The sequence below is a fragment of the Harpia harpyja genome, chromosome 1 (assembly GCF_026419915.1).
Source record: "Harpia harpyja isolate bHarHar1 chromosome 1, bHarHar1 primary haplotype, whole genome shotgun sequence".
Lineage (NCBI taxonomy): Eukaryota > Metazoa > Chordata > Aves > Accipitriformes > Accipitridae > Harpia > Harpia harpyja.
In genome coordinates, this window is record NC_068940.1 from 53446883 (window position 1) to 53466065 (window position 19183).

Here is a 19183-nt window from a genome sequence, read left to right on the forward strand (position 1 = left end):
CAGTCAGTATGAACTGATTCCATGCACTTTAATTTAGAACAAAAAAGGGCTTCACACATTTTCATAAAGGTCTCTTCTGGGCTGAAGGATGAGTCATAAAATGTACTTTTATGCTATTATCACTGAAAAGAAATTAATTTGGAATTCAATTGTATGTGTCAGTTGGGCATGAATAAATTACAAACATCACAACCCTACTGAGAAGCCGCTGAGCCATTTATTTTCATATGAAAGCTTCAAATATTTTACAACCCTTCTCCCCAACGATCTAAACACATGCCTTTAAAAACAGCAATTAATGGCATATCACAGACTATGTGAGAAAAAGGACATGCACAGTCAGCAGTATATTATCCCAGCAAACTAGATTCTCTAGAAACCAGCTTCTGTCGTCCAGGGAGATGGCGTAGCTACCAACAGTCAGACGTCAAAATACTCGAGGCTGAGTTTACACACACATGAGAAAGACATGCACTAGTTACTCCAGCTGGTAGTATGATTATATTTTATTTATTTTTTTAAAAAGTCACAACTTTCTCTTAATGAAAAGCAAACTGGAATTTGTGTCTGAACTCTTACTCTAAACATACCAAAATATGCACAGTGAAAGTCAACCTTAGACTGGAAACAACTGTAAACTACAGTTTATATTGCCATGCCAAAAGCTGAGTTAAAATAGAACAAATAAAAATACCAGTCAACAAGCATCATATTGTTCCTTCAAAGATCAAAAAGTTGTGAACAAAAGCCTGATCTCCATTACGTTTTCTTCAGTTGGTTAGAAAGAACATGAACTAAAAAATTTCATCTAAGCAACTGCAGAAACTGAGCTAGAGAGATGAGACAGCCTTGAATTTCCCTTGCAGACTTCTCATTCCTTTTCAATAAAAGAGAAGTGAGAAACATTGACCAAACGCATAACTGGACTACTCTGATAAAAATGCACTGTGGTAATTCAGTTACCTGAGAAAAACAGGTATCGGTATTGCAGAAATCTTTTTAAGTTCTCAAATGGCATTAAAATGACACAGTACACTTTGAAATATGCAATTCCAGTGACTAGCCAGATATCTAGGAATACACATTTCTATATTAAAAGTGATAAACATAAGCAGGAAAATACCTGAAACAATTAATAGGTGCTTTTAGCTGGCATGCATTTTGCTATATGCTACGGAAAACTGAGACCGATACGACATTATACTGAATCTTACAGAAGTCCAAGCAGTACAATGATATACTCTCTTAAATACACACACTTGACCATAAATAGCCAATTTGCAATGCCAGCATAGTTAACACAGGAAGAAGTCCGCATTTATTTTAAATGTAAACAGCAAGGTTTCTAGTAAAGACATTTTAATTTTAGACATTATTATATGTTTAACATTATTGCATGCAACACTGTCTGAAACTTTTATGGCACCTGTGTATCACTAGGCAAGAAACAGTCACGGTAAGACATTTGGAGACAAATTCTCAAGTCATCAAGTCTAGTGCTGCACGCAAATTTGCAAACATCCTCAGTAACTGCACACCTGGACAAGCCAGATGTTTGTATATAAAAGGCAACTTTATTCATACAGCCGTAGTCCTCTGCACAAAGATCTGGCTCTCAAGTTTCAAAAGCCACAGAAACTGAGGGGCATGCTAACTACTGCACTTAAAAGTGAGACCTATTATTTATCTGATTTCAAGAGGTGTCTTTCAAAGGCTGCTAGACACCTGAAGTGTAAGTCCCACTATAAGTCGAGAGCTGTCCCCAGCATCATTTCAACATGGTTGTTAACTTCAGACTGATAAAAAAAAGCCAAAAAATCTAGGCTTTCCTTATGGATTCACTCTCATTCTTTGCATTTCAGAGAAACCGCCTGCTGGAAACAAACTATTTTCTTTACCCCTTCTTTTAATCCTTATTAAATAACCAAGTATCTCTAACAGGTGAAGTGAAAAGCATTAGTAAACAGCTGGATTATCACACCATCATTTCTTCACTGAATCGTTACTCTTACTTGAACCAAAAGCATGAGATATTAGTAAAATGTGAATGCTACAGGCATCTGAACAGAAGTGCAAATTGCTTTAGACTTTTGAAACCGTTTTTATAAAAAAATCAAAGAAAATACAGTCTTTGGTGTAGGTTCACACAGTGCTATCCAAGTATAACAACATCAGTTGGAAATTAGAGAAAACCTGTACCTTTACTTCCGAACTAGAAGAGCCCAAGCTCAAGTGTTCACACTGAGTTATGCTTACTGAGCTCTTCCAGGCAGCATAAATGGTTTTTCACTACACTTAATAGCCACCAACATCCTAAATATGATGAATTTTCAAGCAGCAAGTGGTAGAAATGACAGCGTCCCCCTCCTTTGCTCAGACATCAGCAGATTGCTTAGACATCTCTGCAACCTGGAGCTGCCTTGAGACGGCAATGTAGCCTACATCTTCCAAGATTCACCAACCAACACCCAGGAACAAATGACTTGTGAGAGGAGGAAATGCTGGACAAAACACTCTCCCCACTCTATTAATTGCCACACTTTTAAGCTGGCAGTTAGGAATTCATTTGCCTGACGTCTTTATAATAAAAAGCAGAAGCGTACCTTTGCCACCTGTTTCGCAACCAGAAGTGCAGGCAGTCCTGGAGCGTCTTGACTGGTTTTGAGTTTGCTAGACGTTCACTCTAAAACTGAAAGCTATCAACAGCTGAAGTTTAAAAAAAACCCACAAAACCAAACAACAGACAACACACAAAACAAAACAACATCAAAACACATTTAAAAATAACACTCCTCTTCAGTTTTTTTTCCTAGACCCCTGTCCTTACACCTGTATTTCCACAGGAAACTGCTATACCTGGCGTAATATTACTCCACTAAACCATCCTGTTCCTTATTTTCCAGCAAGGACACGCTCATATCTCCGTTATTCTTTTCATTTGTATCTCCATTGTCCTCTGATTGCCCTGATTTCTGATGAGCAAATGTGTAAGTGTCATGGTCTGTGTCTGTCAAAGGTGGAGGTTCCTCAGCATTAGAAGAGCGTTTAACGTCTTTTCTGAAGTATAATGGAGGTGGAGAAGGTGGCAAGCTACCAATGGGTCCATCAAAAGGCCGGTATACATCAACTTCTGGAGCAACTGAGCCATTGGATTCCTTCAGCAAGTGCCCATAGACCATAGCATCATCAATAACTGCATAGACATGAGACTCATTGTTTTTCCTCCCTTTTGTGAATAAGCCTTGTTTCCCAGGCACCTGGGTATTCACATTAGGATTGTACACTCCCACCATGGGGTTCTGGTTTTTCTTCTTCCTGTTACAGAGTTGAAATTGTTAACAGGTCAGAAACAATACACAGCTGGTGCATTTGAACTCAACACAGCTTCTGTTTACCCATCCCAGCTACGCAGTGACAGGCAGTCTGCTTGGATTGAAGGCTTTACTTGCAGTCTTAGGAAAAATAACTCCCAAGTCTAGACATGCTTTTTTAACAGAGCAGAAAATAACTTCATGCTATTTGGTTACCTACTGCTGCTCTGCTGACCCTGAAGGTCACAAGATTAACGCCAATGGCCTCCCAAGCACCAGGGGTCCCAGCTGTGCAGCATACCAAGTCTCCCAATATCCACGGACATTAATAGGACCCAGAGGCCATCAGATCCTCACAAAACAAGGCTGAACGTTACTGAAGACGAGTAAGATAGTGGGTCCTCTATGAAAGTCGAATGAACTTTTCTTGGTTGCACTTTCTGGAGCGACTGTCCCCAGAGTGGAAAGACCAAAGGCTGAACTGAAGATTTTTAAGCCTGTATTTGTAAAGTCTTTCCTGTGTGGCAAAAGAAGTGTGCTTATAACTGCTCTAGTCATCATACTGCATAAATTCATTCCAGCTCAACGGCTTCAGGACCCAATCACCCTGCCAGCACTAAGCATACATGTATCAGAAACCACAAGCTATTGATGACTTCAGACTCTGCTTGCATGAGTAATGCTATGCATGTTTGTTTTGCACAACCTAGTTCTCTCCCCAAGGGCTCATGTCACAGAAAAATGCTCCCACGTGATGTGCAAACTCCAGGAGAAGTTGCTGGAGGTTGTGTTGTGTAGACGAAAGATAGCTTCTAGTGTATCTGGGTGAGTTTACAGCTTGTTTGAACAGTCTTTTCCAGAATCAAACCCACAACAGCCACATTCATTGCAATTTCATTTTGCAGGAATTGCTGATGAAGTCCAACCAATACCGTACAGTACAGCCAGAAGCCTGTGCTAAGGCCAAGGTAGGCAATGCACTGGGGGTTGAAGTAATGTGACTCCGGGAATGCTGCTCTGCTCTTACAAGTCAGTCAATTTAGAGTAAAGCAGCATTCCCGGAGTCACATTACTTCCACTACCATTGCCTACCTCATGCTTCAGACCCTTGTTCAAGGGATCTGTATCAACACGTGAAACAGAGGGCCCAGCAGCTCTCCCAAAACGCCTTCTTGAACTGCTAAGTTACACACGCTGAACTATGAACTTACTTCTTCTTAACACAGCACACAGTCAGTCCAATAGCTGCAAGAACTCCAGCCCCAGCCACCACAGCAAGTATCACTCCTAGGTCTGCAAACAGACAAGGTACAAGGACACTGAGCAAGAGAGAGAAAACACCCAGCTTTCTCCTAAAAGCTGTCTGGGTTTGAACTTCCTCAAGGGTTTCTAAGCATACTAGCTGCCCGCAGAACAGGAGTTTCCGAGTCATTCTCACCACAGGACAACACAAGCCATTTCCAAGAGGTTGGAGGCCAAGCAATGACAAACTCCTGCTGCTAGCAGTGGAGCACAACCAAAAAACCCAACCAATCCACCCCACTTCCAAGAGTTCAATACAGCTCATGCACTGCTAAACTTACCCTCAGCATCTCACGTGCCTCTGGATGAATAGGCAGGGAAGAGAAGAAAGTGCAGAGAGAGACAGAGAGGGATTCAACAGAGTAAATAGTGACATTTCACCAACTTCCCCTCAATACCATCCTTTCCTCTGAAATACACAAGTTGTGTTGACCTGGGGTTTTCTAGGAGTCGCAAAATTGATCAGGAAAGTCCATGAGTGAGGAAAGAAAAATGCCACGTGTTTTAAAAGAAGTATCCATTACAAAAAAGAAAAAAAAGAGGACAAATTGGAAATTAATTTGATACTGTTTCAGTTCTAGCCTATGTAGCCAATATTTCTACAGACAGCAGTCTCCCACAGGTGAAGAGGAAGTACAAATGTGAAGCAAATTTACATAAGCAAAGCCTACCCTAAAAATGCTTCCCCCCCCCCCTTTTTTTTTTTTAAACTATTTATGTTTCAGGGAGATGAAAGACAACAAGAATGCTGATTTTGCTGTTAGCAGTCAGGGCACTCTCCACTAAATGGCCAGACCTGTCCCAGGGGTGATTTCTTGCTCACGCAAACACTGAGACTAATCGAACTGCTAACATGAAGTAAGGGCTACTTGGATGAATAAGTTTGCATAATCAAATCCCAGGTCGTTCACCAGGTCCATGACCTTGGGAGGGAAAAACATCACTTGATCTTCTTATACGTTCTGGCTGTGATGTCCAATTTAAAAAGCTAAATTAAATTAAAAAAAATAAAATCTAGTCTTACTCCCCCAGAGCCCTGCAATCCCCCATCTCAGAAAAACCAAACCAAAACGAAAAACCACCCCCCAAAAAACCCACCACATTAAAGCCCCTCCTTCCTTTCCAGCTTCTAGAAGTACCCAGCTGTAACTCTCAGAGGTTTTTGAGGGACAGGTATTTCCAAAGGCCGGGATCTCATAAACCCCACACCCAAGGAGGACCAGCACCCATTACTGTTGCCCCAAGGGAAAGCAAGGAAACAAGCAAAAAGCAAACCACCACAACCTTACAGGACTCACCTATCTGCTTGTCCGCAAAAGTCACCCAGAACTGCAAGGTCAGTTGCGTCTTATCCACAGGTTTACAGTTGGAGACATTTACCCAAAAGTTGTGATACATATTTCGGGGCTCGGGCAGAAGCTCATCCTCACGGCACACGGTCTCCTCTGCCCCCAACGTCTCTTCCTTTATGTTGACATAGGCACGGCCAGTCTCACAAGCAATGCCCATGCGGTCCTTGGAGAACCCGAGGCGGGCAACTTGCTTGCTGGGCACCAGGATGTACCAGGATATGGAGACATAAGGAGGTAGACCATAAGGCCAGTTGGGAGTCTGCAAGTAAACTTTAGCTTTTGGATCTGGACTCACAGTGAAAGTGCACTCATCTGTAGTAAAGGAAAAGAATAAAGGAAGGAAAACTTAGGTTTGAAACTTACTTTTTTTTAAGCTTTCTCTTTTAGCACATAAAATTATTTGGTCTTTCTTCATAATAAAAAAAGCACCACTCATACCTGTGACCAGCAAATTTATACAGTCAACTGCATCTCAGTACCAGCAATACAACTCACCTCTCATACCTTCCACATCAGTAATTATCACAATTAGCACAGATATATCGGCAGAATTTCCAACAACCAACTATCTACCACCTGGAGTACAAAGCTCCTTCCTTCTTCCAGGAATAAAACACCGCACTGATTCAGATAAAGATTGATCCTAGCAATGGCTCCAGGACTAGACTCTAAAGAATTGAACTCCTATTTCTATTTATCCATATGTGCTCCAATAAGCATAGAGAGATCCAACACTGTACAACAAAGTAGTACAAACCACTACCTTACCTTTAATATGTGGCACAAAAGACATTTTCAGATCCTGATGGTTAGACTCATTGAGGAATCCTTTACTAAATGTTTTTAAGGATATGGTGATATTATTCCTCATCTGAATCTTTTCAATGGATCCACCAGGACAGAATACACCAACATTCAACTCTGTCTCTGGGGTGGCACTAGCAATGCTGTAACTGTAGCTTGTGTTGCACCTCTGCTCTGGGACATGTTGCTGAAGTTTTAACGACGGAGATGTAATTTCTATGTTGATCAGATCGGGAGCCAAGAGCTTCCAAATAAACTTATGCAGTCGAATTGGCAGTTGGGTAATAGCCTTGGGCACTGAAAGGGAATAGATCTTCCTCTGACACCATCGAAGATCGACACAGCCTGCAATCACAAAAACAAATACCAAGGGCTGTATTTTTCTTGCAGAGGAAATATCTAGGAAAAGCAAGTTTTCCTGTGGACCAGAGTACACACACACACACACACACACACACATGCAGAGTGTGCTGTCAGTTTTGCATTACAGACCCAGATAAGCATCTACCTGAGAAACTATCCTCTCTTAGTAACCTTTACCCAAACACGTATCATTTATATTTAAAGATATTTCCTTGAAAGGGTGCAGGACACCAAAGAAACCAACAGATACAAACATATTCAAAATCCATCACTCGATACTACTTTTGCTATGTCACTTGTTGACTGGAACACTGTTGCAGACTAACTGAGGTCCCGATATATACTTTAAAACTCTTTCTCTACTAGTAGTTGAAAGCATTTGGGAAAATCCTACACCAAGTGGATGTGCAAACGGCACAAGATGCATTCCTGATGGCCACCTTGGTCCTGCATTTTCATGGGCAGATTTATGGCTCTCCTGCTCCGTTTCCTTACTTTGCAGTTTTCAGCAAGAAGATTCTTAGGTGCCTTCTGTCCTTTCCCTTCCAGGATAGCTATGCAGTTTCTATTTTTAAAGGTAGAATGACATAGCGAACAACAAGGTCATCTCCAGATTCACTGTACCCATCTTGCCACTGGCCAATGCCTGGTTTCCAACCACACTCTATTTAAAGCCCAAGCAAGAGAGAAGGTTTGGCTGACTGCTGGGGAAAAGCAGGCAAAAGCATTCCCTAGAAAACAACATTAAGACACTTTTGTCATACTTATGCCTTTTTCAGCTGTGATCCTCAGATGGGACAAGTCCTTGCACAGAAAGGAGATCTTGTAGACTGCGCCAGACACTAAAGTCAAGACGCGGTCGCAGGTGCGAGGATCCTTACAGATCAGGCATATCGGTTCAGACATGAGCGGGATGTGTCTGGGCCACCCTTCAAAGTGTATCGTTACAGTCATATTCCACTCTTTGCTCAGGTCGACCAAATGGGTGACATCTGCAAAGAAAAACATCCCAGAGCAATTACTGGCAAGAAGCGTGGCGTGAAGCAGAACTTCCTCCGTCTCTTCTCACCCCATCAGATGAGCAGCTGTTATAGCTATTTCTATATTAGCTAAGAAAATATTATTTATTCTTTCCATCAGTGGAAAGGCAGCATCATATCACTCTTCTAATTTAGAGGTTTGAGCCTTTCCACACACAAACCCCGTTTCCCTGCCACTTGCCAGCTGTAACAGGGTAACACGTACACTAGCCCCTTGTGAACAGGTTAGGCTATAATGTAAGGAGCTCAGCCAACTATGTTAGATTTGTTTTACCTAAGAGATTTCTGTATTTCTTTTAAAGTCAGTTCTACCGATCACACAGCAGTTGATTAGGAAAAGGTTCTCCATTCTCAAATTTCGTATTTATTGCTAGATTTCCATTTCAGCTAACTTTTTGTCAGTTTAGGTTTGTTGGAGCCAAGCTGAAGAAAATTGTCCAAAGTCAGTAATTAAGCACATCTGGTTGTCTGGAGTCAGTTAAAGATTAAGCTAATTTAAACGCAAGTACCAATATGGTTCAAAAGTGAAAAAACTGCCAAGTACTGTACTTCAGCAGAAGTGCTGGCAGTTGTTATGAAGGTCACTAGAGCCTTCAAAAACGCTTCCTAAAAGCCTTTTCCATTTGGCAGTTCAAAACATCCAGAGAAAACTATCACAGGTTATCAAAGTCTGTCACCGTGCTGGTGGGAAGGCTGAGGACCATGCCTTGCTAGGCTGCTTGGTTTCCTTCAATGGCATGACTGAATTATCACACTGCTCTTCCATTTAATTGCTCAAAAGCATTCTTCCAGAAATATTTTCTGACTAGCTGTAAAAAGCAAGCCTGAGAGCTGGCAGAGTTAACCTTGAAAAGTAAAGAGCGCCTTCCCCTTCCTCAACACTAGCTACGACTTCTCTCGCATTCCGCCCCTTTCCACGTACCCCACGGCACACAGGCTGCTGCCCGAAGCCTTGTAATGCCCTCCGAGCTTGCTGGAGCTGAGATGCCCATGCGTGCACAGTGACCATCATCCCTGGCACTCTCTCTCAAATAGTGAGATTCAGCTCAAAGATCTGCTTAAGGAGATATGTTCTGAGGCCAAAACTGCTTAACATTTTCACTAGTGGGAGAGAGCACACCCTCAAGTTTGCAAGACTGGGGCTGGAAAGCAGCTTTGCAGAAAGACCTGAGGGTCCTGGTGGTTTAATGTCCTTAAACATTAAAAAAAAATAAATAATGCAAGGGTGGTCAAACACTGTGAGAGGTTACCCAGAGAAGTTGTAAAGTCTTCAGAGATACTCAAAACCCAACTGGATGTGGTCCTAGGCAGCCTGTTCTGTTTCACCCTGCTTGAGCAGAGGGTTGGAACTAGATGATCTCCAGAGGTCCCTGCCAACCTCAGCCATTCTGCAAGTCTGTGATATCCTAGATGACTTGCTACAGAAAATCAGAACAACAGGGGTAAGCAGGGATGACAAACACCACCTCCCATGTAAGCTAACAGCAGTTGCAAATACTCGCAACATCTGGAAGAGGGACACAAAATGAAAGAGGAAAAAAAAAAATTGAAGGTTATGGCTGTAGCCTAGTTCACAAAGATTAACTATCATGTGCAAAGATAGACATTGGGTCTGCAGTGTATGCTGTTAACAAAGGCACATGTCTCTGATGTCAAAGACAGCAACCTGATCTAGTGGAAGGTGACCCTGCCCATGGAGGGTTGGAACTAGATGATATTTAAGGTCCCTTCCAACCCAAACCATTCTGTGATTCTTTGATTCTATAAAGGACAGGTTAAAAAAAATAAAAAAAATATATACACTATTATTACTCTTAATTTTCTGGTTTTAGCTATGGATCTCAAAGGCATAAACAAAAGGTGAATAAAATAGCCTTCTCCTGTGTGGGAAATCAGACACACAAAAATGCAAGAGGACAGGCAGAAATCTCCAAGTCACTGCCACAACCAAGCACAGAACTTAGGATTTCTACCACAAGGTTACTCATTCTTCAGAGGTTTGGTTTTTTTGCGGCAGCTAAACACAGAGGGTTAGGTCAAGAAATTTTGATTGGAAAGAGCTATATTTTCCTCTTATTTAATGACAAGCACCACAGACAGCTGTGGAATACCCAAATGCTTGGGAATCTTTGAGAATATACAGATACCAGTACATTTTCAATAAGAGCCATGTCTAACTCACCCACTGCAGATGGCATTTTTGGGGTTGTTTTGGTTTGGGGTTTTTTTGTTTAAATAATAGTTTCAATACTGTCTTGAGGGCTAAATTTGAATCTTTGATGGAACTTACATAACTACAAAATCATTCATGAAAACCTGTAAATCCTGTTGTCTCTTAAATCCAAGTGGTTTATTACTTGCATTTCATTCAATAAATGACAACCTGTTTTTTATTTTTTAGGTGATTATCATCTTGTCTACTGGCCATAAATATATTAAAATTCCTCTATGCTTTCCAAAGTAGAAGGGAGATAAAGCTGATTAACTGAATACAATGTTTTCACTCTGTCTGGCTTCCAAGGTGCAACACACAATAAATGTAAGCAAACATGACTTGATTAACAATTTCAGGAGGATTTGCTGTTCATGAATGGAGACAGACTAGACAAAGAACTAAGGATTACAGCGGTGAGATGCTACAGACCCTTTCTGGATACGTGACTTCAAGGTACAGGCCGTTCAAACTTCACTCCCTCTAAAATGACTTAGATGCAGCTCCTGCTGCAGTGATAGTCCAGAGGGCATACTTCCCTCCACCAGCTCCTCTGCAGTGAGGGCACCTTGACTATTATCCTCCACCATGAAACTGAGGTCAGAGCTAAGCAGCCAGATGATAAATCAGTTATTGCATAGCTCATTACCTAGCCAGGCCTTTTATTTCTGTTTTTAGATAGATGCTGTGGTATTACAAGTCATTGTGTTAAGCCTGTCTGAATTTGGGGCAAGAAAACAGAAAAAAAAAAAAAAGGAAAAAAAAAACCCAGGAAAAAAAAGAAAAAAGAAATTTTCTTAGTGTAGCAACAAGCAGCAAGAAACCCAAAGAACATCCAAATGCGTAGGGGATATTATCATTGGAGTATCTTATTGACACCTTCCATGTCTAGTGTGACTTCTTCACACTAGAAGATGTTCAGGCTTCCCTAGGAAGCAAAATAAAACTCAGAAGAAGGAAGGAAGGAAGGAAAGAAATGCATATCGATGCAATTAGTAGTATGAAGACAATTTTACACCTCCAGTTTCACCAGTTCATGCTATGGATCCTGACCAGCCACGACAGCAGGTTTCACCTGGCTAAACGCGACTGCTTACAGACAGAGCAGAAACTTGGGCTCACATTTTAAGAATTATCTTTAAAATATAGAATCCTACAGCTGAAAATAAAACTGTCCAAATAAGCTTGAACTTGATTTCTGTAATGGACAACAGGCAGTGACATGTGAGCCCAGACAATTCTGATCAAGCAGTTACAGTCCTTGCCCAATAGCTGGACTGGGATCCCAGAGGAAACACAGCCACAAGGAAAGGCTAGCTGGTGCTTAGCTTTGTTTATACAACATGCAAGACCTGATACCACAGGTGTTAAAGGCATTTTTCAATTACACGATGCAGGTGCTGGAAAAGGAAAGGAATCTCCATTTACAAGCTACAGTGTAAACTCTATGATGGAGCTTTATACTCCATTGCAAATTGCAAATTTTAGCATTGCCATCCACCTTGCCCTAAAAATGACCGGTGGTACCCAGGGCAGTAAAACAGGCCTCAGCGTTGCTTGGCAACCCACCTCCTTAAACTCAAGGAGGGTCCAAGAAAAGTGACAAAACACCTAGTATTTCTCTTCCTTGTGGTGCTCAGCCCAGGCACCTGCAAGCAAAAGCAACAGAAGGGGCAGGCAGGTACTTACTCTCATCAATCTGCGGGTGCTGGACGACGACTTGGAAGAGTAAGCGGAGGATGCCTGGGTTCTGGGCATCCTGATCGCAGCCCTGGAGGGACAGGTTGAAACTGCCAGCGATATTGGCAGGCTGGCTGTCGCTCAGCTTGAACACCTCCGGGTTGCTGAGGGAGCCGGGGATGTAGTACTCTACCCTCTCCTCTTTCCTTTCGCAGTTGGAAAGGCTGTAGTTGTGGAAAAACACGCTTGCTCTCATGTTGGAAGGAACCACAAACTGCCATGTCATGAGCTCGTCTTCAGGAAAGCCGAGCGGGTAGTTTGGGGACATCAGGGTGATTGAAGACTCCCCCTTCAAAATGGATTCAATAATGCATAACCCTAAAATGGGGTGGGGGGGGCAGAACATACAAAACAAGTTGCAATTAATGAAGACACGCTGGCATATCTAGCACCCCAGCAGCAGAGTATTTTTATTTTGACAGTGAGATCATCCACTTCAGCTACAGGTTCGGTTATTAAAAAACCCTCATACTAAACCATATACTTGAGTTGATGCTTTTGTCTTCAATTACAGAAAAGGTAAGGGATATATTAATGCTGCATTTTTAGTTTAGTGGGTTGACCTTTCAAGCACGTGGACAGACAAGCCTTTATTTTTTAGAAAGGAAAGATCCTAGTTCCTACTTCTGCTCCTGACTTTGCAAAAGCAAACACGCAAGCTGACAACTGCTTCTGTTTCACTGGGTTTCAGGAAACAAAAGATGTGAGCTTTTATACCATCACAGAGCTCTCCGTCCAAACACCTCCCAGATCTAACAAGAGCACGCCAACAAAGAGCCTCAAATACGCATGATAAAATATGAATGCAAACCATGGAGGCTGTGTAAGACACTTTGTGCTTGGATGCCTCTTGGCAGCATGAAGTTGGGTACACAGAGATTATGGTCCTGTTCTAGGACTCCAGCGACAATGTGCAACTGCGACGAGTGCCAGGAGTTAGAAAGACTCATGTTCTAGAAGCTCGAACCTGGACCAGATTCCTTTTATAACTGATAGCAACAACTGCAGAATTTAAGTACAGAGCAAGAACATCTCCCAGGGAGGGCTTGTCAGGAGACCACAGAGTAACCCACTGATTGCTATATAATATTCCAGGTATTTTAAGAAGATTATTACATAATGTTTTATGTTACTGTGCAGGTGGAAACAGATAGCTCTATTTAAGCAGCCTCATGTGCCTTCTAGGCACTGCTTCCCCCTTTCCCACCTTCCTCTCCTGAAGAGGGGCATTGGTTTGAGGCTCCAGAAGTTAAGGAAGCATTATTTTAAAATAAACAAACCCAACTAAACACCACAACCAGAAAATAACTCTCTTGGCTCATTCTAATTATGCTATCTAGTCTCAACTAGCTGAAAACACAAAAACAACAGAGCAGGTCTGTTTAAGTTTTAGAAAGTTTAAAGAGATTGAAAATGAGTAATGTGCACCAAAAGCAGCAACACAACAGTTTTCATAATTATTAACCAAAGATGTTTTGACCCCAGAAGAGCACCAGCTACCAAACTAAAACCCATACAACAATAGCTTTTAGAAAAGATGAAGTGGAAGGGAGTTAGGGATAGCAGCACCAAAACTAGAAGGTTACCCGAGAAGAAAGGTTTAAATAATTCTCCTGCAATCTGCACGAGGTGATTACAGGTGAGGAAACACTACTCCCTACTTACGTTTTATGGAAGCCCTGTTAGCTATGTTGAAGCCTGAGGTGGTGAGAGGCGAGTCCCACGGGAGGTGCAGAGACATGACAACTCCTCCCAGCAGCTTGACACGAGACACCGAGCCATTCCTGCAGAAGGTGCCAATGTTGACCGTGGCCATGTCGATACAGCTATTGATGTTGTAGCTAACGAAATCTGGGCACGTCTCTCCTGGTTCAATCTGTCTTAGCCACGGGGTAGAAAATTTCAGTTCAAGTCCAGCCTTTGTACTCGCCTTCACGTCCCAGATGAAAGTCCTGTTAAGGCGAGGTAGCCCCGGTGGGTAAAGATGAACATCTCCGAAGGGACACGGGCCTGACACACAGTCTAAATGCAGAGAGAGAATGGCCATGATACACTCTGGAAAGCATTCAAGTAAACGAGGAATTTGACACTTCCCCCTTCATTGCTATTTTCACAATTTTTAGGTTGCACTTAACTTCTCTTCTACATGCATTAAAAGACACTCCTATAACATGGTCACATGCTGTCTCTAAACAGGACTATACCATAAACAGGATTGTACCATAGAGTAGACAGGATAAACCTGCTTTAGTCAGGCTGACTAATAGAAGGGATTCATTGTCTCTGGTATTCCCACCTTGTTTGCTGAAGAATTTAGAAGGTATTTAGTGAATAGGGTAGTGCGCTGAATGGGCAAAAGGGAGAAACGCAATATCGGGAGAGCTGGAAATCATGGATCTAGAGAAAAGATCTTAACCCATCTCACCCAGAGAATTCCTGGCAAATCATTCATCTTTAAATTTTCTAGTGCTTGCCATGAACTGTATCTTCGTTTCCTTGGTGCCCTGATGAATAACCTGGGCCCCAGATTTTGCAGAAGTGATGAATAACAACAACTACCACTGCAGGATTCCTGGGAGAACTTAGAAAAACCTTTCTCTGAAAAATCCAGATTACTGGTATTTCAAGCTGGACACTAAAAATAAGCAAACTTTAATCTATGTCTAGGCTCCAACTTCAAGGAAATATCACAAGTGCATCTTACAAATATATCATGAAATACCATGAACATTACTATTTGCATGAATCATATGACTGAAACTCCAAAACATGAAGAGAACTGTCCTTGAACACCACCCCAAAAATAACAAAGATGTTACCAAAGACTGAATGCCCAATGAAGTTTGGGATCTTGTTGAGAAGTAGCATGTGTTCGTGTCACTAAAGAGTACATTAACATATATACACCAGAGATAACATTCAAAGCAAATGAAGCTTTAGTTACAACACTTCCAAATTTTCGGTTTCTTGACTTCAATAATGTTCATTAAATATAAGGAAACACGTGCATGTCGCCAATGTTTCTGTTGTCCTTATAGACACAATCAATCTGTTCAACAAACAATGCGGGTAATATATCATTATCAGTGCTCAGAGGCTTTTGATAGGAAAAAAGATTCTTTGATGGGTTTATAAACTGTGGGAAAAGGGAAAACAGCAAGGAACTGGTGCAACAAACTATTATTTAACTGTTTCTGAAACAACCAAGTTAACATTAATTCTGCCAGCCAAAAGAGAGACTTCTTTAACTTGCATAGTTTCAGTAATTCAAGGTTATTTATCAGTGTTCAGAGATTTCTTCTCACCCAAGATTATAGGGGATACCTTAATACAGTAACAGGAAGAATGATACATGGCTTTACTGGAGGAAAATTACCATGGGGGGCAGGGGGTTGTCAAATCAAAAACCTGTATCTTACCAATATTTTTCTGAATTTCCATGATGAAATGTTTCTCTGGAGTACTACAAGTGAAGGTAAAAGTCACGTTCTCCCCAGGCTTTATCTTGAGTTCAGACCTGATGACATTTTTAACACGAATTTGACAGCTTGGTGAAACACCGGGTCTCAGTTTAATCATAACTGTGATGTTGTCCGCCGTACGAGGAGAGATTGTAAAGGAAGCTAAGAAAGAAAAAAACAAACAAACAAAAAAAAAGAGGTGCTTTGTTACTAGAACATACAAGTATCACCAGCCTTTCCATACATCCCCACAGACGCCACATTGTCAGAAGGAATATTCGCATTGACGTCCTCAGAAGTCTCTGGTGTTGGACGTACAGAAAATGTCTTGGCTCTTCCAGTCCAGCACAGACGACACAGATATCTGCTTGCTCCATGTGCCCAGAGAGAGGTATATGGAATTTGTGTAGGACCAGTTCTGCTCCAGTTTACCTTCACCACTGTTATTTTTTCACATTTAAAAAGTAGCTCAGCTCTTCCTTTCAAATTTCTGTTGTCCCGATTTTGGTTTTCAGTCTGTTATGCCCATCATACGATCTGCTTCATTTCATATGGCACCCATGAAGTCATGACTCAATTTGGGAAGTTTACTCAGCAGCCAAACAACAAAGCAAGCCTCAACTCTAATCGCACACAATGGTAACAGGTGAATCTCGGGTATGCCTCAACAATTACTGCAGACCAGATGAGGTATTCCAGCAATACCAAACACACATACCAACAGACATTTATACATGCGGTCGTGGCCCTCTCCCACCCTCCCCACCTTTTACAACTCATTCCCTGAAGGTACAGGACATCCATGCAATGCCCCTCAGCAGCACAGAAGGCATCTGTGGCCTGGGACAGACCATGTGTGCTTGGATACCTCCTCTCCATCCCCGACGTGACCATCATAGACTTACAGCTTTTGGGGAATACACAAAAGCCTCAGCAATCTTCACAGGTTTCAACCATCCTCAAGCACTACCGAATGCAGGAGCAGCTCTCACAGGAAATACTGGGGCCACAGAATAAACTGCTTGCTGAATAATCTTATTTTATGGCTAGCGGTTTATCAACAAATGGACCAAACCTGACTGTCTTCTAAAAATACACACGCTATATAAGACACCAAGGAGCATTGACTGGAGATTCAAGATGACTAGAAAAGTTAAGAGCATCAGTTTGATGCTTAGCAAAGCTTGAGCCCAGCCCCAGGTGAAAATCTGGCAACACGTCAGTAAATTTTCTGCTATTTGTTTTCACTACTCTCCCTTCCTTATTTCAGTACGGAAGATACAATCACAGTGTCTAGAGCACTTATGCTTTTAGTATTTAGGGAAAAAAAAAAGTATATAAAAAAAAAGAGATCTAGAAATAAGGGTACCCCAAGTTCTGTTCAGAAAGGTCTGTTCCTTGAGTGGGACATCATGCAGGGCTGCATGACAAAGCTCTGCCCATAGGCCAGGTTGGGAATCCTCTTGCTCATTAACCCCAATAAAGGGAGATTTACCTTAGCAAACCCAGAAGAGTAGCACGCAGGGAGAGCCCCTGCAGCCATTCCCACTGCCAGGCAGCGTGCCAGGACGGCATGGGAGAACAGCTGGCTCAGAAACGCACATCTGCAGGGCGCCGCGGGCTCTGCCCGACTGCTCACCATCCCTTGAGCACCTCAACATCCAGCCTGGTCCGTGTCAGCTGGTATTGCCGCAGTGGTGGTAAGGACACTGGCCAAAGCTCAGAGACCCGGGGGCTTAACTGGTGAGGGCTGCGGGGAGCAGGGCTGAGCACACCATGGGAACCCTTGGTCGGCAGAGCCCTCTCCTGGCAGATAAGCACACCAGAGACCCTCGAGCAGCCTACCCACCCAACTCAAAACTTTAGCCATCGCAGCTGCAGAGAGAAGCATACTGCATTAGTGACTCAATTTCCCACAAAAACCACTTGTCATATTTTTAAACCTCCCTTTTAAAAATCTCCTGATTTTTACAGCAATCTCATGGTTTTGCAGGGCCTGACTTTCATTGCAGTGTTCTGCAAAAGCCCTGGGGATTGTGCAGGCAGCACGGGCTATCATTCTTCCCTGCCACTGGGAACATTGCAGCTCCAGGTTTGCAAACACCAGGCATCGAAAATCTCACTGCTAGGGGCAGTAGGCCAGAAGAGAGTACTTAAAGAGATACCCCATCATGCTTTTATTTGAGTTTTGTTGGTCTTGAGCCTTTTTCCAGCCTTTCCTGCTTTTCTACACAACCTTGGAGTCAAAAGACTTAGCAAGCCCTTGAAACTGCTTTACCTATTTGCCTCCAGGATCAAAGGCTTTAAATGAAAACCTCAAACACCACGAGGCTTGCCAAATTTCTGCACGTACTTGTAATGACGAGTTTACCAACCCTCTAACACCATTAGTGAAAACCTGGTCACTGAGTAACTTTCCTACAGCTTTTAAGTGACAGGACAGTCCTCTGACCTGAGAGCCTACACTGAATTCCCTTGCCTCTTCCAATGGCTGGGACTACCCCACGTCTGCATTTCTGCCTTAGAAATGCTTTTGCAGAAGTTTTTGATCTGGGTTTTCCCAAGGAAAAAAAAAAAAAAGAAAAAAAGAAAAAAAAAAGACAGGCTAGGAACTGCTTTGTGCAATGATCTTCCAAGCACACAGGGCACAATCAAAGAAGCAACATCCGTGGGGTGGGGAGAAGAAAAGAGTAAAGCAAAGCCAGCAACCAGGGCTACTCCTCCTTGTTCTTTGGGAGGAAGCAGTTTCAGAAGAGAAAGTGAAACAACGACTTCCAGCCTAGCCCAGAGTTTTGTTTTCCACACCACTGGACGCTTAAGTTCTTTTGGGGTTTTTATTTATCACGCTTAGTGCACAAAATACCCTTTGACCATGACAGTCATCGTTTTTCTGATGTTTATGTCATCCAGATATGAAGTGTTAATAGCATAATACCAATAATTAATAACTATGAACAAGAGAGGCTTTTCTTGCATACAGTAATTGTCACACTCATCTACAGTTTACAAGTATTAACTGAAAAGTCTGTTTCTCACTTTCTGGTCAAACAGTTATCACTGTTCCTTTTCCCATCCCTGGGACAGCACAGCCATACAGCCAACCTGGCAGGATGGAGAAACGCACCAGGGCCACTAACGGCCAGCACTTCTGCACCAGATGCTCACACACAGCTCCAAGACCATTTTTAGTCATGAGGATTAAGTTTAAGCATAACCTTAAGCACATGACCAGCTTTAAAATAAATCAAATACACACCCCGAGCTGAAACCAAGGAACAGAAAATTTTCAACATTTTGAATGGTGTTTTGAAATGAGCAAAGCCTTCCTACAGTGGTCAAACCAAAGCATCGTCTTCCCCAGCCCTTGAACGACCTGACTTCTGCTGCCTGGGCTTTTTGCCCCCCACTTCTCTTCCAGACTGCATGACCATGTCGTGATTCATTTGATCTCCCTGCAAGAAGACCAAATCATTGTCAGCTCAGTATCACTTTCCAGCATGGACATGGCCCATGCCTCAGCTTTCCAAAACAGGACCTGCCCAAAATCGGAGAAGTGCTGCAATGATCAATGTATCAGCATCCCAGCAGGCAACAAGGA

General features: G+C 42.4%; 1 protein-coding gene across 1 annotated transcript in view; it reads right to left on the reverse strand.

Annotated features, from left to right (window-relative positions):
• Positions 1–198: 198 nt before the first annotated feature.
• CDCP1 (CUB domain containing protein 1) overlaps positions 199–19183 on the reverse strand; it is a 29099-nt gene continuing 10114 nt past the window's right edge. The window contains exons 2-9 of the mRNA XM_052794625.1: positions 15544–15747; positions 13790–14146; positions 12074–12442; positions 7897–8124; positions 6734–7114; positions 5912–6277; positions 4523–4604; positions 199–3315 (exon numbers count right to left, since the gene is read on the reverse strand). Coding sequence (XP_052650585.1) covers positions 2868–3315; positions 4523–4604; positions 5912–6277; positions 6734–7114; positions 7897–8124; positions 12074–12442; positions 13790–14146; positions 15544–15747 — 2435 coding nt within the window. The 3' untranslated portion in view covers positions 199–2867. The remainder of the gene's footprint in view (positions 3316–4522; positions 4605–5911; positions 6278–6733; positions 7115–7896; positions 8125–12073; positions 12443–13789; positions 14147–15543; positions 15748–19183) is intronic.